Source organism: Fusarium proliferatum (assembly GCF_900067095.1).
Source record: "Fusarium proliferatum ET1 genome assembly, contig: FPRO_scaffold002, whole genome shotgun sequence".
Taxonomy (NCBI): Eukaryota; Fungi; Ascomycota; class Sordariomycetes; order Hypocreales; family Nectriaceae; genus Fusarium; species Fusarium proliferatum.
In genome coordinates, this window is record NW_022194791.1 from 2,866,761 (window position 1) to 2,891,476 (window position 24,716).

General features: G+C 48.9%; 8 protein-coding genes across 8 annotated transcripts; 1 reads left to right on the top strand and 7 right to left on the bottom strand.

Moving 5' to 3' along the window:
* Positions 1 to 5,751: 5,751 nt before the first annotated feature.
* Positions 5,752 to 6,771, bottom strand: FPRO_02857 (uncharacterized protein; the record flags this gene model as incomplete). The annotated part of the gene is made up of 1 exon (XM_031226996.1): positions 5,752 to 6,771. The coding sequence occupies one exon, from the start codon at positions 6,769 to 6,771 to the stop codon at positions 5,752 to 5,754; it is 1,020 nt and encodes a 339-aa protein (XP_031077476.1).
* A 726-nt stretch (positions 6,772 to 7,497) lies between these two features.
* FPRO_02856 (uncharacterized protein) lies at positions 7,498 to 8,237 on the bottom strand (the record flags this gene model as incomplete). The annotated part of the gene is made up of 2 exons (XM_031226997.1): positions 7,498 to 7,962; positions 7,989 to 8,237. The coding sequence occupies 2 exons, from the start codon at positions 8,235 to 8,237 to the stop codon at positions 7,498 to 7,500; spliced, it is 714 nt and encodes a 237-aa protein (XP_031077477.1).
* Positions 8,238 to 9,117: 880 nt separating this feature from the next.
* FPRO_02855 (uncharacterized protein) lies at positions 9,118 to 9,852 on the bottom strand (the record flags this gene model as incomplete). The annotated part of the gene is made up of 1 exon (XM_031226998.1): positions 9,118 to 9,852. One exon carries the CDS (start codon positions 9,850 to 9,852, stop codon positions 9,118 to 9,120), a length of 735 nt encoding a protein of 244 aa, XP_031077478.1.
* A 493-nt stretch (positions 9,853 to 10,345) lies between these two features.
* Positions 10,346 to 10,906, bottom strand: FPRO_02854 (uncharacterized protein; the record flags this gene model as incomplete). The annotated part of the gene is made up of 1 exon (XM_031226999.1): positions 10,346 to 10,906. One exon carries the CDS (start codon positions 10,904 to 10,906, stop codon positions 10,346 to 10,348), a length of 561 nt encoding a protein of 186 aa, XP_031077479.1.
* Positions 10,907 to 11,433: 527 nt separating this feature from the next.
* Positions 11,434 to 12,669, bottom strand: FPRO_02853 (related to 2-polyprenyl-6-methoxyphenol hydroxylase and related FAD-dependent oxidoreductases; the record flags this gene model as incomplete). The annotated part of the gene is made up of 1 exon (XM_031227000.1): positions 11,434 to 12,669. One exon carries the CDS (start codon positions 12,667 to 12,669, stop codon positions 11,434 to 11,436), a length of 1,236 nt encoding a protein of 411 aa, XP_031077480.1.
* Positions 12,670 to 13,224: 555 nt separating this feature from the next.
* FPRO_02852 (putative RNA helicase) lies at positions 13,225 to 19,182 on the bottom strand (the record flags this gene model as incomplete). The annotated part of the gene is made up of 2 exons (XM_031227001.1): positions 13,225 to 18,231; positions 18,280 to 19,182. 2 exons carry the CDS (start codon positions 19,180 to 19,182, stop codon positions 13,225 to 13,227), a joined length of 5,910 nt encoding a protein of 1,969 aa, XP_031077481.1.
* A 531-nt stretch (positions 19,183 to 19,713) lies between these two features.
* Positions 19,714 to 20,573, top strand: FPRO_02851 (putative YKT6-SNARE protein for Endoplasmic Reticulum-Golgi transport; the record flags this gene model as incomplete). Its single annotated transcript, XM_031227002.1, has 5 exons — positions 19,714 to 19,734; positions 19,810 to 19,892; positions 19,970 to 20,052; positions 20,108 to 20,473; positions 20,533 to 20,573. The coding sequence occupies 5 exons, from the start codon at positions 19,714 to 19,716 to the stop codon at positions 20,571 to 20,573; spliced, it is 594 nt and encodes a 197-aa protein (XP_031077482.1).
* Positions 20,574 to 21,276: 703 nt separating this feature from the next.
* On the bottom strand, positions 21,277 to 23,280 carry FPRO_02850 (uncharacterized protein; the record flags this gene model as incomplete). The annotated part of the gene is made up of 1 exon (XM_031227003.1): positions 21,277 to 23,280. One exon carries the CDS (start codon positions 23,278 to 23,280, stop codon positions 21,277 to 21,279), a length of 2,004 nt encoding a protein of 667 aa, XP_031077483.1.
* Between the last annotated feature and the right edge of the window lie 1,436 nt (positions 23,281 to 24,716).

Here is a 24,716-nt window from a genome sequence, read left to right on the forward strand (position 1 = left end):
GGTTGTTGGACAAGGATCCTCAGGGGCAAGAGCCAACTGATCGTGAAAATATGAGAACAGCTAAGAGTAAGGGCGGGATGGATGTATCTGGTGGGTGACAGACTCTTGGGACGAAACCTTTAGACTGGTAAGCATCTCATGGCGGGCATGAAAGGGGTATTAATGCACCATCTCTCTGTTACACGGTAAAGGGCATGTAGCAAGCTTGGGCAAGGTTGATCGGATTACAGAGATGGAAACACTTCACGAAGCCGGTTTCTTTTTGGACAGCATCGCTGCTTGTCAAGGTCCCAACATTCGTCAGATATTGCTGTTTTGATGAAGGCTGGTCGTCGTACGGTTTGCCAGCGAATTCGCCTAGCAACTTCTGCCAGTTTGCGAAGGTCAGCCACGACAACATGTGCTAGGAGCATGAAAAGGGTATTACAGGACAGGGTCGATTTACATCAGCCTGGGGCGATACGGGAGGTTGTTGTGGCATGAAAGAAACATGACCAACCCTGGCATGGGAGTTAATCTGCTCGCCTCGGCATCTGGTTTGCTGTCGTTGACTGGGTCTTCTGTCACGAGGCATATACCTAGGCGGAATGTTACTTTCAGAGGCAAAAGGCATCTATTAGAGGGATTCTTGGGATGACGACATGTTCGAAATCATCAGCGTTGATTACCTACGATGAGAAGGTTCGCATGGTACGCACAAAGGCGGTATGCCAGGGGCAGCAGCTACTCCTGCGAGAAAGCATGACCAAGCAGACATCCTATGAAGATTCATCTGTTGTTCAACTAGTTATACGCGTCCCTTGGCTGTGTTTGGTTGGGTCCAGGGCACGCGACAAATGGGTCGAAATACTCTGGTCAGGTTGTGATCGGGCATGGTATCGGGGGCGACTAATTGGAAAAGGCTCGATTAAAGCCATTCGGCTTAGACAAAGCCCCAAAATTCAACGCAGATGGACATTCAAATTCTCCGTTCTGTTGTTAAGTGTCGCGCAATGCGTATGGGAAAGGGTGAAAAGGGCCCCAATTTTACAAAGAAGAGAAGACTTGGAAGATTGGCGGCGGCTGACACCAATAACCTTGTCCCGACGACGTCAACAGTAGCTGCAGCATGATCAATCCTTTCCAGCTCGCGGATATTCCTTCGTGGATTTGTGTGTGAATAATATGGAATGAATGTGATTCGTACAAGAGAGCAGAATATCCTCTCTTACTGATTCACTAGCCTCTAAGCCAGCCATACACAAGGAAGAGGGTAAACTGTTTCACTTGCAGCTGCTGGACCTATGACTTTCGCATCTCATGCGGCCACAGAAGGAACCTATCGCAGATGATCTCGGCGGCCCCGAAAACCCTAGGAGATTCCGGGGAAAGCAGAACTAGTGAATGTAACATTCACGGGGATTGGCAAACCCCGATAAGGCTGAACGCAATGAGTACCCTAGCATTCGCTGTACGTTCGAGGTTGATTCATCAACACAGCAACACCTTACCAATGAAAATGAGGGATACAACATGCAAGACAAGTACACAATCATATTGGATTCCTTCATGTTACTAATTACCAGGCGACGAAGAAGATAAAACCCTGATGTTGTTCAAATTGTGGTTACCCCGCTGAGCTCTCATCCATCCTTGTAACTCGGGGTGGCATTGATGTTGGTTTGCTTGACCAGCTGAACAATCTCAACATCCACGGTACCCCCATCTTTCATCCAAAAAACTACTGCAAACTAAACTCGCATGTTCACAATCGGTGCCGCATGCGCCTTTGACTACTATTGATCACGGACACCATAATTCGCTAGTTTGCAGCAGTGTTAGCCATGTTTGGATCCCTTGCATCCCAAATGTCTGCGTCGTGCGGTTGCATGTCCAATTACGTTGTTTGCCAGGATAAGACGTGGCGTGATGTACTGTGCCTCAGGTACCTCGATAAGGAAAAAGATTGAAAGAGACCAGCCCAGCCCATACGGTGAAGTCCACAGTTGAAGCAGTGGTCAACAGGACATTGTGCTCCCGGTTTTCGCGTTAAGACTCTGCAAAGACCAGGGCCACTTTACTGATGGCATCATGTCAGAGTGCTGTCGAACAAATAGGGCTGTGAACTTACCAGAGGTTCTGCAGAATGCCTTTTTGGTTGCGGTCCCTCCCCCTGTTCCCTGAATGAGCTGCATCCTGAAGCCACCGGCCGAGCTTTGTTGCCTGGGTCATGTTGGTTCCGCTCTCCTTGAGAGGATCGACCTCTATTCCTCTTCATTTTTTCGGGAGAACCCTTGGCTGGTTTTTGAACGACTTGTGGACTGTCTAGACTGTATACGTCCGGCAAACTGAAACCTTCCCAGGGCCGATCAGCGTCCCTCAACCAAGCCCACACCTGGGCTTCTTTAGTCCGATCCTCGGTAGAGGCGGCTACAATCTTGATGCGAGTCTTGCCAAGAGAAGCTCTCGCTTGACTGTGGCCTATTGTCTCAGTGCTGTGCGTGGAGGCATAACCACCCTTGGAGGGTACAGTGCGTGGCCAGCCGCTGTGAAACGAAGTTGTCAAGACTTTCTTCCGGCTGCTGCGTCTGAGATGCGTTGCTTTTGGTGGATCCATAACATAAAAATCGTTGCAAGAACACTTTCGTATTGATTGTTGTCTACTTCGTCCTTCATCGGCATGAAATCGTCCTGGCTCCTTCTATACTCTACCATGGCATGCGGCTCAATAGCAACTCGATCCCTTCAAAGATCTTAGGTACCCACATTCGTGCCCAAAGCAGTGAGCTGTGCCAACTACTAGTCGTACCTCAAGATCATTGCTGGGCACAGCCGTGTGAGTACCGCCCCTGGTTCTACTGGAGGCTGTCTCTGCGGATACTACGCCTCAGGGCTATGGACTTTCTTGTGACACTATTCAGATTAGAGGGGAGAATCATGATTGCACTGCCCTATGATTCTGAATATCAGTCACACTGCCGGCTCGTCGGCTTTCAACCGCCCTGTCCAACAGCATAATCGGCAGGTCTCATAGACGCTGTGAGGCAGACAATCCCCAGCACCCAGCCATCGCTACTGCTATGACTTGTTCCCTGGCACTAATTCTCAGACCGAGTGCATTCGTGGCCACGCATATTTCGTATACGTGGAGTGGTCCCAATGGAAATGGTTTCATTGCAAAGGCCCAAAGACATGCATCTTGCTGGTCGCTGTGCAGGAAACCGCCCGAACCAAAAGTGCTGTATGTCTCCTGTGGCTGCCTGGCTTTGCTTCTGGTATCTGGCACACAGCCCTGAGATCGACTTGAGCAAAGCCTGGCTAATAGTTTGATGAAGCTGCACAGATTTCCTCAGCATCGCCCCCTTTTTCATCACATCATGACGTACATTGCCCTTTCACGCGCACTCCCCACAGCATGACATTAAGAAACTGCAAAAGGCCTAGCATACCGAGAGGATTCTACTCACATGCACGAACTTCAATGTCCGGGGGTTAAGTGCAATGGTCAGCTTTCAAAAATCTTTTGACTAATATCTGCGCCACTCTCTGGATTCCAGAGTGTGAGTTTTCTGGTTTCAATGCAAACACCCGCCCCTTAGGCAACCAGTTTGTCGAGCTTTCTACCAATCATTAGGTTCTCTCTTACCAAATCACTCAAGATCCTTTCGAGGGGCGTTCTCGGAATTCGGAATCTCAGGCGCTTCTGATGCCTCTTTGAATTGCTGAAACTTAAAGAGTTTCTTGGCTTGATTTCTTATTCGAAATTCAGTCACACGGAGATAAGTGGAATGAAGAACATCTGTGTTTGACCCGCTCACATTAAGTTCTGGCTTCTAACACAAATCCCTGAATGACATAAAGTCCGACTTGCGACGTTGCGCCTACCACAAGATCATGAGTTCAAAATTGGCGATTTCACAAATGGCTTCGCTTTATGCCTCATCTGGTAGGTTTGGTCTGGATTCTCGACTCCTTCAAGTCGAGTGTTTCTCCCTCTGGCACATACCGTCATTGTGGCTGACAACACATCTACCTCAACTTTCAACCACTACATTATCAGAAAAGCATATTGTCAACCGTTGGAAAAGAGAAATTCAAATCAACTCATTTCCATGGTCTTTTCAACCTTGACAAATGTGAGGTGTCGTCGATCCGATTTGACGGTGATTGGTCGTATAGACGCAGAGCCGCGCCAGTGGCATTACCAGGTCCACGCACGAAGCATTGGAGCACTAATTGAACAAACCTGGCATTGGCAGACGCACCACGTGGCAGACTCATAGTAGTCTAATTGCCGATAGTGACCTGGTCCTGGGGATCTAGTCACTCGTCACACATGATTGCTAGACGTGCAACGACCCAGGAGCCGATCAGTTGGCTTGTGCTTGGCGAAGGATCTCGTACAAGTACAAGTTATACAACCTGGAGAGTTGAGGCTACCAGTTGGGCCAGGATCAATGCCATATGTGTTGGGTTCAAGAATGCATTGGGCCGCAACAAATGTACCGTTCAACTCACTGCGACCCAAAGTCCCAATGACTGGGCCATACAATTCAAGCCTTAGCCAACCACCTGTCTATCTCACAAAACACGGTGAATATGCCAGAGCTTTCTGAAAAATAGTGAGGGTATTGGCAACAATGATTCGAGCGTCCTAGAACGTCTAGGCGGGACTAGCTCCTCGTCAGCCTCACTTTTCTCGGCCTGCGTATCCATATCGACCTGTCGATTGCATTGCACATATTGCATCCAATCAAGGAAGATGTGATGTTGCTGCGTTTTCTATAACTCACATGCCATCGATCATATGTGGACTCAGTTTGTGCTCCCGATATGTTGCACAAGCGCGAGAGGGTGTGAAATCTTCAGGGGCCAGGTTTCATATGTGAAGAACTTGGTGATAGATCATACAAGAGAAAAGATTACATATTGGGCCACCCTGAGGAAGCTAATTGGACCGATGAATCAATATTTTGATGCCTGACAAACTTACAGTTGCTTTGCTGGTGAAGATCACTGATGTGATGTGAGATACATGAGCAGTGCTGACATATTGAAAACTCGGTGACTCTGCTCCCTCGGGAGTAAATCCTAGTGCTATTCGCTTATGGCGATTAATTTTGCGCAGAACAGACTTGATGCTATGACCCCAGCTCTCTCAAAGCCAAATATTAGAGGTTGAAATGCAGGAAAAGTTAGACCGGTATTACCGCCTAACAAGCTGTTAATCTGCCTAATGAGCAAAGACGGAAGAAGCCCGGAAGGATCCACTTTTCCCGGCCGTGACATATGGACAACTCTTCATAGGGGTTTGCCTTTACTCTGTAGATACCATCGTTTAATTTTGAGCGTCACAATGTCTTTCAACCCAAGGTTAAGACTGGTTCTAATTATTTATTAGAATTGGCAAATACACTCCCTTCGGTTTCTACATCGTCGATAGGTGAGTGTCTGAAGCGTAGAAGCCACGAAGCCACAACTGGAACCTTCGACATATTTATAGCACTTAACCATGCAAGCTCCATATCACGATGTATTAGGGAGGAACAGTAAGTTAGATCAATCGTCGTAATAAAATTTATACAAGATATGCAACTGAAATGCCAGCGCACAATCTATTTACAAACAGAAAGCCATCTGCAAAGATGCAGTTTCATCGCCCTCCACTAGGGAGGGACAAATTCGTTTTTTGCTGGCAAAGAAGTCCATGGACACGTCACTGACGTATCGCATGTTGCTCACTCCCCACTGCTCAGAACTCTTTCGAGCTCTTTACAGAGATCGGCGGGCAGCGCGGCGAGCACGGCGGCGCTTGGAAGAGCAGCCGGTCTTGGGGGGAGTGACGGGAGCAGAAGGAGCCTCAGTGGGAGCAGAGGCACCCTCGGAGGGTCGGACAACGGTGGCGAAGGTAGGAGTAGGGGCGGGAGCCTGGGTCTCGGAGCCGGCGTTGCCACCAGCGGGCTGGGTAGCAGCAGGGGCCTCAGCAGCAGCGGAGGTAGCGGCGGGAGCCTCGGCGGCGGCGGAAGTGGCAGCAGGAGTCTCGGGAGTAGAGCCGGAGTCGGAACCGGAGCCGGAAGAGGTACCCTTCCAGACAGCAGGGCCGGGGATGTCGTAGGTGGTGTAAGAACCGTAGAGGTTGAAGACAATGCCCTTGTCAGTGGAGGTGTAGCCCTTGTTGAAGTCGAACTTCTCATCAGGGACAGCAGTGCCGGAGCCAGTGACCTCAACCTGAGCGCAAGAGGGGTAGAACTGAGCACCGCGAGCGGGGTTGGAGGCGTAGGCAACATCGGACTCGTGGTGAGCGATGATCTCCTGGCGGACAATGTACTTGCCAGCCTTCAGGGCAGAGGGAAGAGTGAAGGTGGACTTGCCCTTGGCCTTGATGAGCTTGTCAACAGCCCACTCACTACCATCGTAACCGTCCTCAGCGATCTTGGTCCAGATAGCACCAGTGCCGTCGTTCTCGGTGTAGGGAGCAATGTAGGTGATGATGGGACCCCTGTGGCTGCCATCGATGATATCATCTCCACGGTTATCGTGGTACCACTCGAAGGTGAGCTCGTCACCGGAAGCAGCCTTGACGAACTTGGGAGCAGCCTTGCCACCGTTGACGTTGCAGACGAGGTCGGGGCTGGTGAGGTCCTTGACGGGAGAGTTGCTGGCGGGAGATCGGATGTAGACGTTACGTCCATCACCCTGGTCCTCACCGTTGACCCAGAGGCCGTAGACCTGAGCGTGGGCGGAGACGGTGGTGGCCATGGCCAGAGCAGCAGCGGAAGCGGAGAAACGCATCTTGATAGATAGTTATATGTTTGAGTTGATGTTGGTTAAAGGATTGGATGAAGCGAGAAGTCGCGGAAGTAAAAAAGTTCGAGCTTCGGTGGTTTGTTAGAAAGAATGAAGGTTTGGCACAGCCAAATTGAAAGAAAGTGAAGATAGAAAGAAGAAAGACTGATTTTGCTACGACGAGTGTGGAGGGGAAGAAAGGAAGGTATTGGGACGACGAAGGATGTCGACTTATATATCAAATCTCGACGCCTTGGGCTTGAGATTAGGCCCTGGCTCCAACTATTCCTGTTCGTATGCTATTCCATCCTATTCCTCTCCAGGGCGGAAACTACGGTCAGTCCCACCACAAGGATCAGCTCACTTCAGTTCAGTTGCCTTCATCTCGTCAAGAAGCCATGCCATAACCTCAAACATGGTGTGCTGGGACCATCTCCAGCGAGTGACAGTTGAATCTAGATCAGATCAGGGAACGAAATCTACCGTCAGGAGAACTTAGAAGGGTCCCTTGCAGCTCAGGCGTCTCGCCTTTGGTGCGTACCCCATAACGACACAGACATTGATAGACGGAAAAATAAGCTCACTTGCAGCAAACGCATAGCGGAAATTGAAACCCTTGGGCCTGGGCCAGGGCTGGCTTACACTACAGACGCTAGGCCCTGGGCCCTGGGCCTGCTGTCAAAAAAAAAACAAGGCGTTACGCTAAACCCCTGCCAAGTTCGGTTTGAGGCTCTATAGGATGCTCCCATGATTGGACGAGTGTCTAACGGTGAAACCTAGCCCCCGGGCACCTTTAATATCGGAGCACACCCCATTGGAGCGATCCCGCCTACGCCTACGCCACCGTTCCCGTCCACCGTTCAAGTCTAAAATATCCCAGGCACCGGCGAGTCTATTCTTTTCGAGAAGTAGGCGCCGGTAAACGATGGGAATTTCGATTCTCTTCCTCTCCTGTGGTCTTGGCAGATCCGCTTCTTCACCTGAAACCGTAGAATTGCCATCTCCTACTGGGGGAGAATTTTGTATGTGCGACCGAGGTATTTTGGTGTCTGGTTTCAAGGGGTTATGCAAAGAAGATAGGATTTCCTTGAGGAGTTGCATTCTCTTGAAACGAGTCGTGTATGTTTGTACGATGTGAGGATGGCATCGGACGAGAAATGCAAACGAGAGTGTTTCGAGAAGTTTGGTGTTTCTTGTCTGTCAGATCAAGATAAACAACGTACAATCAATTCAAAACGATAAAACGCTGCGAAACGAAGAAACAGAATATATTTGATGAGTGTCACTTGAACTAGGCTGCGAAAACCATTGTCTGTGTTTACGACGGGTAAACGTGGATGTGAATAGTCACAAATGACAGTCTGATCAAACTTCGAATTAACTATACTCAGCATTAAGTTTAAGCATAGAAACCAAAGCTTGAAGGTAAATACTAAGCTTGAATAAAGGATGAACCGACCTGACAAGGGCATGTCAGAGCTTATCTCCCTGTGCAACGTAGTCCTTGTACCCTCTCTAACACAAGCTGTTTGAGGTGCGGCGCTAAGAAAATACTACCCTACAGATCGACAATACAACATCGGGAGCGTAACGACATCTGCCATTGCTACTGTAACTACAGAAGGATTGGAAGAATATTCTAGACAATATCAGAGATATAGATAAATACTATAGAAAGATTCAATTGGTGTATTGCTTGTAAAGCACAGGATCGATCCTAGGAACAGAAAGCAATAAACAAGAATGCGAGTCATGGTGCACAACGCACCAGTTTTATGCTTCCCTACAGAGTACCAATGTCTGTTGGTGATGCAGAAAGTTAATGCTATGCAAACCAAGGTATTACGGCCCGAGAAGTCCGTCTCGATAAACGTAATTCGGAATGACGAACCGCAGAGCCGCTCTCCTTTCGAGAACCAACCTGCCGGCTCTGTTAGGGATATCCACTCAATCCAATACACATCCCAGCATCTCTAGATTAAAGTGTCCTCATAGAGTAAGAAAATACCAGACCTTAATATAAGGTATTAAAATAAACTCTATAAAAGTTATTCTAAGATAGAATAAAAAGATATTAAATTTATATAAATTTACCTAAATCGTTTTATTATTTACGATTAAGGTCTTAAGTTTTCTTTCCCTCCCTGAAGTGCCACCCTGGAACTCAAAATCCGAATCTTAAGGATAAGGTCAACTGCAAACATGTAGATTTCTACGGATATTGTGCATAATTATAGTTTAGCTTGAAGTGAAACGACAAATGGCTGATAGAGTTTTCTCACTATATATACTCTAGCGATTACTGTCGCTATGGGAAGATATTCTTCGAGGCGACCCGTATTAGATAGTATCCTATTCCTTGCAACGAGCAACTCGCTCATTACACAAAGCTTCAACTGAGTATGCACAGCATACCAACTTGAAGTCATTCTTCTCCGCAGTCGTTCCCCTGGAACGTGACTTGTGGTTCCAAATTGTATACTCTGAAGCCAGCTTTCGATAGCTGCAACCACCACCAAGCCAATGCCTGCCTTTCTTGAACTTCAATTTACGAATACACTCTCGACTGGCTATCACTGGTCGGCCGATCCTAATATCCTCTGACTGCAACTGGTCATATGAGTCATCGGAATCGTAGTCCTGAACGAAGGCATCCGAACTTCGGAGGCGCCTTCGGTCGCAAGGGGATGCAAGCTCGCTCATACAATGTAGCGAACCTTGACAGCACCCCATGCATTCCCACCATCGGCCCAAACGCGCCACCATATCCTCTCTCCAGCGTGGTCCAATGCGTAACTGATATTTCTTTGCTTCCCATCGAAAATTCCATTCGACGAGACTCGTGCCGTTCCAGTGGTACCGAATACCATTGGGATAGTGGTCTAACCAGAGGGAGGAAGAACGAGACTCAAGAGCAATTGTTGGAGAAGCAGTGGCCCAAAGAACCGCACGAAGATGCGAACAGGTTTGTCGCAGACGGAGAGCTTCCTCTGTCGCGTAAGGATCAAATAGTGACCTCAGGTAACGATTGATCTTGCTAGAAGCTCCAGCAAGTCCACCACTATCTCTTCCCACATTACCATTCATGGTGGCTGAAGTAATTAAGTGGTGACAAAAGCATCGTCTTGAAACGATGCAAGCGCAACATATCCAAACAGCCTCCGATAGGGCCAACCAAGTTGTCCAGTAGAAATTGATACCTGGCCCTGAGCCTCTTTGTGTGGTAGTTGATATGCTCCCAGGCCAGCTGGTCTGGAGCTCCCAGATTACTAACGTTAGACAATTCTGGGTCGTATATGCTTGTTACATCTGCAACTAGCATCCTGGCCGCATACGAGGCGATATTCTCCTGGAAGTTGAGAAGTGTCTCCTTAAACTCCTTTCGCAAATAGCCAGGCATGGTATTGCGAGCTGGTGGCTGATAGCCTCGATGCCCGTGACTCCGTACCGCTTTATCGTGTAGAATCTTGGGCACGCTTGACAGTCTAGCCCAAAAAATAAGAAAGTACTCATAGAAGTAGGGTATCTGTGCCCGGTCTGTAGTATGCTTCCTTAAAGGATCCTCGAGTATCTTCGTTGCTCAGCACTCCCAAAAGTTCTTTGCTTCTCTCGTTGACTGGCTGGATTGTACACCTTCAGTAGTAAAATGAATAGTGATTTTGGCGTCTGGGGGCCACCCCTTGTTTTTGCGAAACCGTGACCTATTGAGGATGTGAGTGTAGACATCGTCCATCTTGGCAAACACCATCATAAACGCCCCGACAAAGTGACCTCGTCTTGGGGCGCGTAGTACCACGACGCTATCGTCAATATTCCTCATCCTGCCAAGACCCAGAACCATGGGATCGCTCATATTCTGGATGGCGATCACAGCGTGGCGAATGTGACCATTTTGCTTCCAGTAGTAATCAAAATTGAGCCAAATTCCATGGTCATACGTTGAGTCTACCAGGATCTTGGGCTTGTGAAGTTCGTTGATGTTGTCAGGGAGCTGACAGTAAGGAGAGAATTCGTCTCTGGTTTGACGGCAACATCTCAATAGTCCATTTGCATCTCCGGTCGAGGCTGAAAAGCCCCAGATCATCTCCCTTAACTCGAAAGGAAGGTAAAGTAAGCGACCTATGTGCATCACAGTGCCCATTTTGTTAGAAGACTTGGTGTTGTTGCGAGTATAGAGGAGGGGTTAACGGAGTACAGAGGGTTTGAGTGACGGAAATCCCCTAACTTATACTACGTACATATTGACTTTTACTTCTTTGGACATGAGTGACTCACTCTGAGAGAGTTTTGAACCAAAGCAATAGCTCTCAAGCATTCGAAATTTTATTTAGATATGGTTTTGGTAGATTTTATAGCTCTTCAGCTGGTCGGGCGACGTGTTCATCTTGATTAGAGTTGCTTAAGACGCTGCAGCCTAAAGGTAACCTTATTGATTAAGTTTATTGAGATTTCAGTCTGGCTAGAGACTTTATTATTAATACTTCTATAGCTTATTAGAATATCTAGATCCTATTTATTGGTCATTACTAGGTTAAAGCTATATAATTGTTTTGGTAGAACTACTCTAATTTATGACATTATTCCTTTCAAATTGCCTAAAGCTAACTCCAAGCTAGGAGTCCTTTCGGATTCCTGATACTTTTGTGGGATCAGATCACAACTCATAGCTCATCCCTTTAAAACCCCCAGCTCTTCATAAGGAGGTATCCTCCAAGTCCCTTTGTTCTCTGGCAATACAGCAAGAATCGCCTTATCAATCTTAAGCTTGGTGATAAGCCCAATAATCGAGTACTGCAACTTAATTCCAAAGTTCGTCTTTGGATATGCAATACCGGGGACAAACGACGGCAATTTTTGAGACTTCTCGACGTATGGTCTCAGAGTATCTTCATACGCCTTGAGAGCTCTGGGGATATCATGGCCATGTCTCGCAATTTCTCCGCTGAGGACACAGGCTCCTATCAAAGCGAGTGTAGTTCCCACACCCGTCAGTGGAGATGGAGCATATCCTGCGTCACCCAGCAGAACAACTCTCCCCTTAGACCACGTCTTGGTCTTGATCTGCACGACAGACTGTGCGTAAAAGTCTTCGGTCTCATGCATAGCCTTGATGAGTCTCGGAGCCTGCCATCCTGCATCCTTAAAGATCTCTGCAAAGAGCTTCTTCTGAGCGTTGACGTCCTGACTCATGACCTCCTTCAGCTCTTCCACATGGGACATTGTCATAAGATATGCTTGACCTCTGTCCTTCGAATGCCAACGCGTTGAGATCACGCGGCGGCCTGGGGCGCTGTATACAGTGGCAAGATTTTTATCGCCTGCTTCACGTGGCAGATTATAGTAACATCCATTCAGGTTGAGGTCGCGCACATGAACAGCTTCAGGGTCATCAGCGAATAGCTTTCGTCGGACTCTCGAGCCCTGACCGTCTGCAGCAATGACAAGATCGTAGCTCTCGTGAGCTCCATCCGAAAATATGACCTTCACCTTATCGCCAACATTCTCAAAGCTCTCAATCGATGTTCCGAAGCGATATTGGGCTCTTTGTCTCGTCGCCTCGTATATGATCTTGCATAAATCTCCTCTCATGACTTCGAACTCACTTGTGAACGATTGTCTTCCTTTCCCCGAATCATTTCTTTCAAGTAGAGCCTTCTGCTTCCCTTGCGAATCAACCCATTGCAGACCATCTTCATCAACTGCTTTATTTCGGATCTCTTCAAGGATTCCCATGCGCTTCGCAGCTTCAATGCCCTGGCCTCGAATGTCGATCTGTTGGCCTCCAGTGCGTAGTGACGGGAATCTTTCTATAATGGTGCAGGAATGGCCGAGACGGGAGAGCCAGAAGGCGGCAGATGGACCAGCGATGCCACCGCCTGAGATGAGAATTCGAAGTTTTGACATTTGGAAACACGCTGTGTCTAATAGCAACCGCTATACGTGGAAATGCAGTGCTCGCTAAGTTAGTCGCTGTGAACACGCTAATAAATGAATAAGTCGTGAAAGACCCTGGAAATTTGCAACTGATGTTTGATGTGATCAAAATAATCAGGGTCTCTACCTATAAATGGCTGCTTCGTCGAAATTCCGGCAGGAAATGTAGGTGTCATTGACTTTAAGGATTCAATCCTGGACTAGTCTGGCAACCAGGAATTAAAATGGGACAAGTGCCTGTGCTGAGGCTAGAATAGTTACCACCTTGACACATATGAGTTTAAGCCTACTATAGAGAAAGTTTGATCGTAGGATATTTTGCTATCACGTAACTCAAGGTCCACAAGAACATCAACTGCAATGTGTTGTCTTAGGCACTCGATTTGTCTAACACAGGAGGCACACCAAAGTACCGTTCTCCATTCTTGTTAATTGATAGATCTACCTGAGACCACAGAAAATCGCTCAGTATATCAGCCATGACCGCCTGGTTCGAGTCAACGTCCATTTCGAATCTAGCTTCCATCATTTTGACCCAGACGCATCCGCCTTCTTTGACTGCACATCATCATCCACAGTGGGCGGAGCTGGAATATCGACTCCTTCAACACGATACTCAAGACCCGGATAAGCATCGCTGACAACAAGAACGTCGAACTTGCGGGCCTGGCCTGCCTGAGCGGGAGGGAGCTTGATGGTCGTCTTCGCCGTGGGTCGACCACCAGCCTCGAGCTTGCGATTGGGGTTCGTGGTCCAACCCACACGCTTCACTGCAATGACTTCGTCCCGTGTCAAATCAGCCACGATAACGAACCACGATTCTGTTTGTGGTTTAGGGAACTTGGGTGCGTAGATGCGAGCCTCTCGCTCGACCAGCTGGTTAAGACGCTTAAGACCAATGGTCACTGAGAGCGCCGTGGCTGCAGCGATGGATACCTCGACGTTAGGTAGGATAGATACAGCACGAGCGAAACGGTTGTGCTGGCTCGCAGGTACACCAAGCTTCTTAGCAAGTTGCATCGCCTGAGGTCTAGTCAGCGCGCTGATCTTAGCAATTGGTGTATCGTTCTTGACGTCGGGCTCGACCGTAGGTAGGATGGACACTGGTGCATCAGTAGGCCAACGAGCCGACTTGATCGACTGGAGAAGAGCCATCATTTGCAGGCAACTGGACAGATAACCAAGCTCGGTCAGAACATCGATGGAAGCCTGTATGACACGGATAGCCTGATCGAGAACACTCGTCTGATCACCAACATAATCAGTGATTGGAAGGTCTATCTGAGACATATGTGCCTGGAGGAGTAGGAATGCCTTCACGTGGGGATCCCACATAGGCAGCCCAAAGGCGTGGCCAGGAAATGGCAAGTTGTCCGAAAGAGTGTTGTTTATGAGGTCTTCATTATGGCGCACAGGGAGTTCGTCGTACTCGGTAGCGCGGGACATCCATGACAAGACGTCGAGGAATGAGGCTTGAGCTTTCGCGTGCTTGACAAGGTGACGGATCGTTTTGTGCGAGAGGTAGTAGTAACTCATGATCTTGCCAAGAGGTGTGGGATCAACGTCGCCATTGGGGAACACCTCAACACATTTAGAGTCAGCAAGCTCGTTGAGTGACTTGCTAACCATCTCAATCATGTATTCATTAGCAAGCTGCTGAGCAGCGATGCTATTGTGCTCCTCAGCAGAAATCTCGAGTCCGTAGTACGACGGATTCTTGTGTAGTCTCCTGAAGAAGAATGTCCATGTGAGGTAGTCGAGCGCGTCCTGTTTGGTGACAATGGTCTCAGCCGAGACTTCGGCGCAAAGATGGTTATCCAAAACGGTGTGAAGCGATGACTCTACCGGGAAGCCAGTGTGAAGGAAGTGCTTGTAAAAGTCCTTCTTGGAATCCTGGGTAAAGATACGTGCAACTCCCGAGTTATCGAACTGAGGACGACCGGCACGGCCTAACATTTGCAGAACATCGGTCAAGTCCATGTCTTTGTAGGCCTCAATTTTGGCATCGAAGAATTGTGTTCCTTTGACGACAACCAGATGAGCAGGCAAGTTGACACCCCAGGCGAGAGTACTAGTAGCGACCAGGATCTGGATCTTGTTGTTCAAGAACAACTCTTCAGCAAGCTGACGATCCGACTCAACTAGACCAGCGTGATGTAGACCAATTCCAAAGTTGATGGCCTCCTTCAGCGCGTCATCCTTGACTCGAGCAAGGTTAAGCTGCAAATCATCTTCATCCATGTGAAGGAATCGCCGGGGGTTATCTTCCATACCACAAAAGTTGATGAGATCCTTTGCAGTCAGACGAGTCTGTCTTCGCGAGGGAACGAAAACAATGACAGGCTTGTCAGGACTGTGATTCTTAACAGCCAAGAAGGTGGGGCGATTCATAGACTGCATCAAAGGACAGAATCCCCTGACTTCTGGGAAGCCATCGATGTATAATTCCAGAGGAACAGGACGGACTGAGTGCTTAAAGTTGAAAAGGCCTTCTTTGACACCTAACCAGTTACCCAGGTCTGTCGCGTTGGCGCAAGCAGTCGACATGCCCAGGAGACGGACGGCATTCTTGGTCGAGGAAGCAATGTAGTTCATACGGGACACAATGATCTCGAGAATAGGCCCACGGTCTCCAGCCAGAAGATGAATCTCGTCAATAATGACCAGGCTCACTTGTCGAACGTACCCTCTTGTCTGCCATGAACGAGAAATACCGTCCCACTTCTCAGGCGTAGTGATGATGATATCAGCGTCCTGGATAGTTCTAGTATCAGGAGTATTGTCACCAGTTAACTCCACCAACTTCAAGCCCAGTGGTCGCGCCAATCTAACTCCCCAGTCTTTGACTCGCTCGCGGACAAGTGCCTTCATTGGCGCAATATAGACAACCTTTGACTTGGGTCTTTCACGGAAAGCCCACCACATGGCAAGTTCTGCAGCAACAGTCTTGCCGCTACCAGTGGGTGATCCAAGAAGCACATTGGCAGGCGTATGGTAAAGCGTGTGGAAGATTTGCGTTTGCATGGGGTTGAAGTACTCGAAGCGCTTGGCATAGAGTTCTTCAAGCGCAGGGTTCTTGAGGGCCGAGATAGGTAATGGTTGAAGATTCAGGAGGTCAGTATAGACGCTTTCAGTGTCTGGACGGATGAGATGCTGGAAGGAGACCGGGGTGACGGTCTCAGCTCCTAGCCATCTGTCTGAGACGGCTCGGACGTATATCTGGCTAGGCAAGGGGTCAGAAAGGGGAATTGTGAAGTTTAGCTCATGGTCATCATGTAACTTTCTTCTGTTTAGGATGAAAAACTCATGATGGTATATCTCTGAAGTCTCAGAATTCTCGACCCAAATGTAGAACGATTCTGAGGTTCCATGAATCTGGTCGTGCCATCGGAAATCGGGAATAACATAGAGCTTAATACGCAACACATCTCGGTTTAGGGGAGCGATTTCAGCCTCGACGTGAACAGTGGGAAAGTTGTTCAGGATCTTGGCAATATTCTTGCCGGCACTCTGGTTGTGGATCAAACCTCCAATCTCTGCAGGCTCCATGTCTTTCATGGTCTCAATTGTCAAGTTCTCCTTCGCATCGAGCTGGTTCAGAACCGACTTTGCAAGGTCAAACTGATGAAGAGGATGCTGGTAGGGCCAGATGCGCTTTTCAATCGACTTTGCCAGAGTTAGAAGCACGAGGCACTGGTGACCCCATCGGCGATTGAGGGCAAGCATGAAGAGTGCTCGACAAATACGTCCAGACTGCTGAGCAACGTAGTTCATGTCATTTGAAAGGGCGAAATCTTCCGGCTGCGCTTTCGAGATGTAAGACTGTAGCAAAATGTTTGTTTTTGCCTGAGGGGTGTCAATGCCTCCATCCACATCACATGGGATGATCTCTCGACGTAGATGAGTCAACTCCTTCTCCTCACTATCTCTGGATTGGATGTTGTCAAACTCTCCGCTCATACTGATCATCTTTAGAATGTCGGCCTCTGTAGCCTGAGGTTGCATCATGGCGTTGAAAACCTGAATACTTGTGTGGAGAATATAGTATTGACTGGCAATTCTTCCGATATCCTTGCTGCGCAGCTCATCTGTCCTTTCATTGTAGATAATCATCTGGCATTGCTGCAAGGTTTTGGCAGCCTGAATAGCAAGCTGACGGCGTCTTTGAACCAGGTTTGGGTCGTCGCGAATTTCTGACCATTCTATGCCATAGGACATTGGGCTCCTTTGCATGCGCACGAAGAGGTACGAGTATCCGATCCACTGGACGGCATCCGGAATAGAAGTGACAGTTCCGAGTGCGATTTCAGCATTCAGATTGTCAACTAGCTTCGTCGAGAATTTCGATTCGATGGGCTGTTGTTCCGTCACCGCAGTCAGGTAATGGGTTAACTTGTCGTGAGTTGTGCAGATCATGCCGATACCAGTGTCTTCGAATTGAGGACGACCAGCTCGACCAAAGATCTGAAGTACGTCAAGAATTCCCAGATCAACAAATTTACCATCCTGAGCGCTGTAAACCTGAGTTCCCTTGATTACGACTGCTGCGGCAGGCAAGTTGACACCCCATGCTAGAGTGGCGGTACAGCAGAGAACCTTCAGGACACCCTCTCCAAATAGTCTTTCCATCAAGTTTCGGTCAGATCTTGCCATTCCAGCGTGGTGAACACCGATTCCCTTGGATAGGAGCTCACGGATCTCCTTGGATTTGGACTGCTTGATATCACGCGACGCTTGCTCAAACCCAGGATGATAGCTCGGGTCAAGGAGATCTGCACACATGGCATCGATGGCCTTCTGGTGCAACATTCGCGCTGTAAGCTGCGTATCTCTTCGTGAGTGAACGAACACCATGACTTGATGATCACGCTCGAGCATCTCTTTGACCTTGTCAAAAGCGACCTGGTCAAGATTCTCCTTCGATTGCTTTGTTCCAGCCTTTCCTTTGACGCCGATGAAGTGTTGTTCCAAAGGAACAGGGCGGAAGGACGAGTCGAAGTAGAATAGGCCTGCATATTTGTTGACTTTCAGGAAATCGGCGACATCGACATAATTGGGCAGTGTGGCACTGAGACCAACAATTCGAATGAGAGACTGCGTACTCTCAACCTGCCGTTCCGTTCGAGCCACAAGGGATTCTAGGACAGCGCCTCTCTCATCATGAAGCATATGTACCTCGTCTATAATGAGAAGACGAACTTTTTGAACAAGTTCCGTGTCTCCAGTGCCCTTGCGTGTGACGACATCCCATTTCTCGGGTGTCGTAACAATAATTTGAGTCTGGATGATTTCAGACTTGGTGAGCTGCATATCTCCAGTGTACTCTCGACATTTGATACCAAGCCAGGCCAGGCGCTTGCCTAGCTTCTCTGTCACCTCAGCAGCAAGCGCCTTCATGGGGGCAACATAGACGATTTTGAAGTCATCGGCGTTGACAGCAAATTCTGTAGCTGACGGGTCTTCGAAGGGGTTAGGCTCAACATTCTGTGCAATTGTTTGAAGAATGGTAAGCATAGCAGCATCCGTTTTACCCTAGTCATGTTAGTAGCTGAAAGTAAATGTTGGTCCAAGTGGACTTACAGCACCAGTAGGAGCACATATCAACATGTTCTCACTAGTCTTATGGGCAACAGGATAGACAAGACTCTGCATACGGTTCAGCGTCTTGTAGCCCTTGAATGTATTCCGGCACAACCCATTGAGTTCCTTGACAGGAATAAGCCGCTGTCCAGGGCCCAGTACACCCTTCTTGCCAGCGGGGATAAAGTACTCCTCGTACTTGTCAAACGATAGCCGCTCGCTACCAACTGGCAGTCCGTACTTTTTACCGGCGTAGCTCAGGGTGTTTCCAGCGCTGTATGCTTTATAGACGTGTGGGTATTGGGGTTCCTTTGAATGTGCTGGTGCAAGAGTTGCAGATTTGTGTGCTTGATCTTGGCGACGCAGGTTTTCTTCTCTTTGAGCCTTGGTCAGGAGTCGAGGTTCGCTGGAGCTCCCCTGACTCTGACTTTTGACAGCTGAAACGATCTCATTTCTGTGACCCAGTATCTCGATGATGAAGTCAAGATCATCAAAGCCTACCAAGTCAGTAAGCTGGATCTGGAGCTCATCGTCAGAGCGATTAGAGTTGAGAACACTCATGATTTGGCTCTCAAACACATCAGCAGACAGTCCATTCTTGGCTGCGATGGCTGAACATCTAATTGCAAACCATTCGGCACCGTAATCTGCCACAGCTGATCCATCTAGGGCTTCTTCATCAGCGAAGTCGCTGCTTAAGGCCTCCTGGTCGTCATCCGAGATAAAGTCCCAGACATCCTGGCCGCTATTTCCACTGGAGTAACCACCAAATTCGTCATCATCGATATCATCTTCGACTGATCCATTCTCTTGAGGAATTTTGAGGTTGGCGATAGCTTCTTGCATAGCCGCAAATTGTTCGCGCCATCGTGCCTCTGCGGCACTAAGTTGCGAGGATGCCATGATGTAATCGATACTATCCAGATGAGAGTTGTTACGTGTCGCCTAGTGGGAAAGTCTTGTGATGCTGTATGAACACAGGAATGTGAGGTAAAAGAGTCGTTATTCTGCTGCCTGTAGTTGTCGGGTGGCAGCCAACTCCTTTTGACGTTGTCCTTGATCGAAAAGGATTGGTTCATGACGGTGGATTGCTTGTTCTTCAAAGAGTCATACCGCTCTGGGTCGAACAAATACCCCACTAAACAAGCCCCCGCCTAGCCGCCAGTGGGCTGTAATGCTAACAGCCACTAACTGCCCTTGGAAATTCAGCGGCCTAGTCGAAGAGCCCGTCTGCGTCGTGGGGAACATGTGACGCCCCTAAACTCAGTCCTTAGTTACGGTGACGGAGTGACAACATTCAACCAAACTTCAAATCCTCCCTCTCCTTCAACTTTCTCCCTCTCATCATCCAATTCTTCCCTCCCGCTGTCGCCCAGCTGCGCGCTCCGCCTTCTACTTATAACCGCCGCTTCTCACAAACTTGATCCCGCAATCATGAAACTGCATTACATCGGCGTACGCTGTCCCTGTGCCCCTCACCGATCGATCGAGACCTCCGTCCAGTTGGGCTAACAAAGCTGCTGCGACCAGATCCTTCGCAACGAGAGCCAGCCGGCTCATGAGATCGTCGCTGAGAAGGAGCTCAGCAGCTATTCGCGATTCACCCGCAACAAGTCAGTCCTACCTTATCATTGCGACCGTTATCTCCGTATCCGGACGGTCCATGGACTGACTCGCAAACTTGAAACAGCTATGGCGAATTCATGACCCTATTCGCAAAGACCGTCGCCGAGCGCACCCGCCCTGGACAGCGACAGGACGTTGAGGAGCAAGGTATGCTTGATTCAGCTCTCTCGAGAAATCACAAGCTTACATGTGCATTCTACAGACTACACTTTCCACGCCTACGGCCGCACCGAGGGTGTCTGCGGTATCATCATCTCCGATCACCAGTACCCTGCCCTTGTGGCACATCAGCTTCTTAGCAAGGTCGTCGACGAGTTCCTCTCCAAGAACCCCCGCTCCAGCTGGGCCACCGGCACACCCGCTCTCTCAATGCCCGAGCTGAAGGAGTACCTCACAAAGTACCAGGACCCTCAGCAGGCCGATAGCATCCTCAAGATTCAGAAGGAGCTTGACGAGACTAAGATCGTTCTCCACAAGACCATCGAGAGTGTGCTACAGCGTGGAGAGAAGATCGACGATCTGGTAGCTAAGAGTGATGGTCTCAGCGCCCAAAGCAAGATGTTTTACCGTATGTCACTGTTCATTCCAAATTTTTCTTCATCGGAAAGCAACTGACCCATTCCACAGAGCAAGCCAAGAAGCAGAACTCATGCTGTATTTTGATGTAATGGATCATTTCGTTTTTCCGGCGTTGGACCTGGCGTCATTTCAGCATATAAGAGATGTCGGTATTGAGATTGGTTATTCGTGTGGCGCAGATACTTCCAATCGTTTTGTCCATCATTCATTCGCAGGGCCATGTCTTTACAGCAGCTAGACTTGTCGAAGAGACGGAGAAGAATCTTGTCACAGGCAGGACGATCAAAGGCAGATAAATGCCAAATGGTAACCATTCTTTTTGACGTGTTAAAAAACAGTCCCTAGTCGGACGAGTGTGAAATGCTCTCTTATCACCAAGCCTAATCTGATCGAAAGATACACAAAGAAGAATAAAATCCGAGTCTTTTGACCCAGAGTGCTTAAAAAGAAATGACAACCCCTTTGCTTTTTGAAGAAGAAACTCCAACGAGATGCTCTAGGGACGAGTCTGCTGTCCCGTGTCTTGCCCATTCATGCTTCTCTGGCGCCTTGCTATAAATCCGTAATCCATAATGTCCAAGCATATCCGTCACTGAAAGCGTAGTATACAAAGGAGACAAACGTATAGGAGGGAAAGATACCCTCTGTGGTATGTACAGGACGGCTCAAACCAGTTGAGTCCGCCATAGTGAGATGCTGCCAGAGCATCATGAAAAGGGTATTGTAGAAATCGTGACCAAGATAGAAGATGAAACCGAAAGGCGATATGGTTGTTCGTCGTGAGATTTGAGTTCAAGATTCCTCAAGAATTACTCTCTCACTCTTGCGGTGTATTTGGTAAGCATCAGGAGAGTGAGTCAACTCCCTCGGGTGCACCAAGGTAGGGGTCGATGACTTGGTCTCAGCTAGACGCTCATCTTTCTCAATCGGGATGTAACCTGGTCCGCTCGGGCTGCCGTTACCTCGATGTCTCAAGCTGGGGTTGCTCTTTAACGGGTGCAGCATCTTGCGTTGTTGGTGCGAAACGCTGATCTGGCGAGCAATGGAGATCTCAACAGCGTTGCGTAAGGCCTCTTGAGCATCAGCCTCGGGAGCTTGCTTCTTGGGCGAAGCCAATGATGAGGACGGAGAGAATCGCCTTGAGGTTTCGGCGCCGGAGGACGTGATGGAAGCTGGGGGCGAGACCATGTGCCACGAAGGTTCCGAAGGAGAAGAGAGCCTTCCCTTAGCTACCTGAACATCTTTCTCATCGTCTGTGTGTTCAGGAGATTCGGGAACTGTGCCTGGTGAGAAAGTAAACGGAGACGAATGCTTGGAGTGGGTGTTGGGCGAGATAATGGGCACAGGTGGCGAGGTCTGTTTTGCGGAAGTAACGCTTATCTTCTCCGTAGACGCTGCACTGGGACGCCTGTTGAATTTGGAGACAAGGGCAGGCTGATAATGCGTAGCTTGCGCTGCGAACTTGTTGTGCTGAGATTCTGACCGCGAAACTTGGGCGACTCTTGGCGTAACTGCTTCAGGAGACTCCTCTGAGTGATAATATGATGAGTCCAATAAGGCCGGGGATGTGTTGGCTCGGAACCGAGGTGAAGGCAGAGGCTTTGAATTATCCTGAGAAACAAAAGTTGGTGAGGGTTGTGGCGACGTTGCCCTCCGTGGCCGAAGAGACTCGTCTCGATTCTCGGCGATTGCGTCCTTCACAGACTTCAGATGATCGAGAGTAGCCTGTCGGCGAGCAAGAAGTGAAGAGGCAGACCCTTGCGGTGGCTGTAAAACACTGTTAAACATGACACTATATCGATCCATCTTGATGCTAGGAATCTCAACATCTAGCAGAGAGTGAGGAATAGCAGGCATCGGTGGCATCGGTGGCGGCGATGAGGGCGGCGGTGCGATTGCTTTTTCTGATCTCTTCTTGCTGGTGTCACCTCGAAGGCCTCTTAGCGACATTTTACGGCCTATGCCCCCCGAACCCGGGTCTTTCAGTTTCGATTCCTTTGATGCCTTGCGCTGAAGAGCAGGCTTCTCTTTTGTTAGTTTTCCTGGCGAGATAGGTTTCACCTCCGCCGACGTTGGTACCGACCGGGGCACTTCAGCAATCGTCTGCGCGGGTTCTGATATAATTGGTTCAGTTTGAGATCGAATTACAATCGGCTTATGCTTTGGCATTTTCCGTGAACTCTGATCTGCTGGTGCTGAAGTCGGCATTCCAGAAGAACCTAATGATGTGGTAGAAGTATTGACACTCTCCGTCATAGATCGTTGGGGCTTCTCTGGCCGCGTGGCTCGCTTCGATTTTGATCGAAAAAGACCCCATTTACGAGCCTTCTGCTGAGTGTCATCGACTGGCTCTGGCACAGGCTCTGGCATCGGCTCCGGGATGTCGACAACGGCATTCATGGCTCTGTTCTGTGGATTCCAGGGCGCCGGCGCAAAGTCTCCCATTTGTGTTGGACTTCCAATTGCCATACCAACAGCAATAACACCAGTCTCGCCAGAATCTATCATAGAATCCGGAGTTGAAGTTCGTACCCAAGTCGTTCTCGTCAGTGACGAGGTTCGCGGGCTGTGTTCGGGGGATGGAAGTCGGCCATGGATCGGTATATGAAACGCCGTCACGTTGCCCTTCTTTGAGCTCTTGAGAATGAGTGCAAGATCGTCTCTGGAAACCCGCTTGTCGAATGAATGTTTGGAAAGAGAATGGCTGTCTGTCCAGTCGGCGGTGAAGCTTCCTCTACGACGTTGATATCCGGAGGCAGCCGATACAGTAGCAGCCCGTGACAGATTTGTAGCCATGACAGAAGTGTCTCGCGACCGCACGAGGGGGTCGTTTTGTAAAGCGTCTAGAATAGATTGACACACAAACAGTGGGTGAAGCAAAGCAGAGCCCAATGCAGCGCGGGGGCGAGATCTATGCTTGGATTTAGAGGATAAAAGGCCTCTGTTTTGACTGAGTAGTTCCCTGCATCGACAGGGTCTGACACAGAAGACGGTTCACCAAGGGCCGACTTTCTCAGGGACCAGGATCCTCTTAAACAAAGCCTGCGATGATTTTTGGACAAGAACTGACCCTCGTCTCACAGGGACCACCCCGCCTTTGACGGAAGCCTATCGTATGAAGCCGTTGATGAGAATCGAGACGAATGCGGTTAAACGGCCGGCAACAAGCAGGGAACTGGGTCCAAGATGACGATGGGGTGCAAGGATGGAATGTAATAAGCGCAAGAGCAATTTCGATGTCCAAGAGCCGATCCCCGGATTGGTTGCCACGCCTCAGATGAAGCAAAATGAGATGGATGCAAGCGGACATGAGTGAGAAGAAACGTCAGCTTATCATCTGTCCAACGACAGAGATTTTGGAGAGACACCCCATCTTGACATTTACAGGGATCGGTCTTGGGAAACAAGCTAAGAGGCTTTGGTCAATGTTTGAGATTGATGGGACGACGGTTCCTGAATGTTGACTTTGAAATCTTTAACGCCCGACGGCATTGATTGCTTCAACTTTCTCTGCAACGGCTACTACGGCCAAGGAACTACTCTGACCAGGGGGGGCCTGTCGAAAGCATATCAAGGAGTGGGCCCTTGGGGGTTCTAAGAGACCCCAGTGTCGTGTGTCAGAGTCGTCAAACCTGGAGGTTCATTTAATGCTTTGAGAGAAATAATTATGCGGTTCGTTGGTTGTCTAGTTGAGGTTTCACTGCTTGTGGCGCTTCTTAGAAGTAACCTTAGCCGCCGCAACGCAACGTACGAGATTGGTGATAATAGAGGCGCTAGCTATAATAATAGCAACGAACGAGGCTCTGTAAGCCTTGAGATGGGTACGTACATGTACAGAAGAAGTGTCTCAGTCGGCGAACGCGGCAATCTACGCGGTTGCTGGGATCTCCAACGTCAACGCTGATCCCGATGACACACGCAACCCATTCACACGGACTTACGGCCGAGGCTGGTAACTTCTGTAACAATAAGACTCACAGACATAATGTGACAGCGATTCATGGGGACGATCCTGAGAACTGAATCGTGGTCACCTGTCAACAGGGACGAAAAAGGATCATATCCCTGTAAGTGTTCGTTGTCAAGAAAGACAAACAGCTAGGCTGTATTAACACGACACTGTAACCTTCCTCCCAGCCAACGAGCACTGGAAGGGCCTCGTGTACGATACCTCATTTACTGCGCCGTACTGCTTTAACAGCACTTGCACGATGCTCGAGTATGGGGCATGT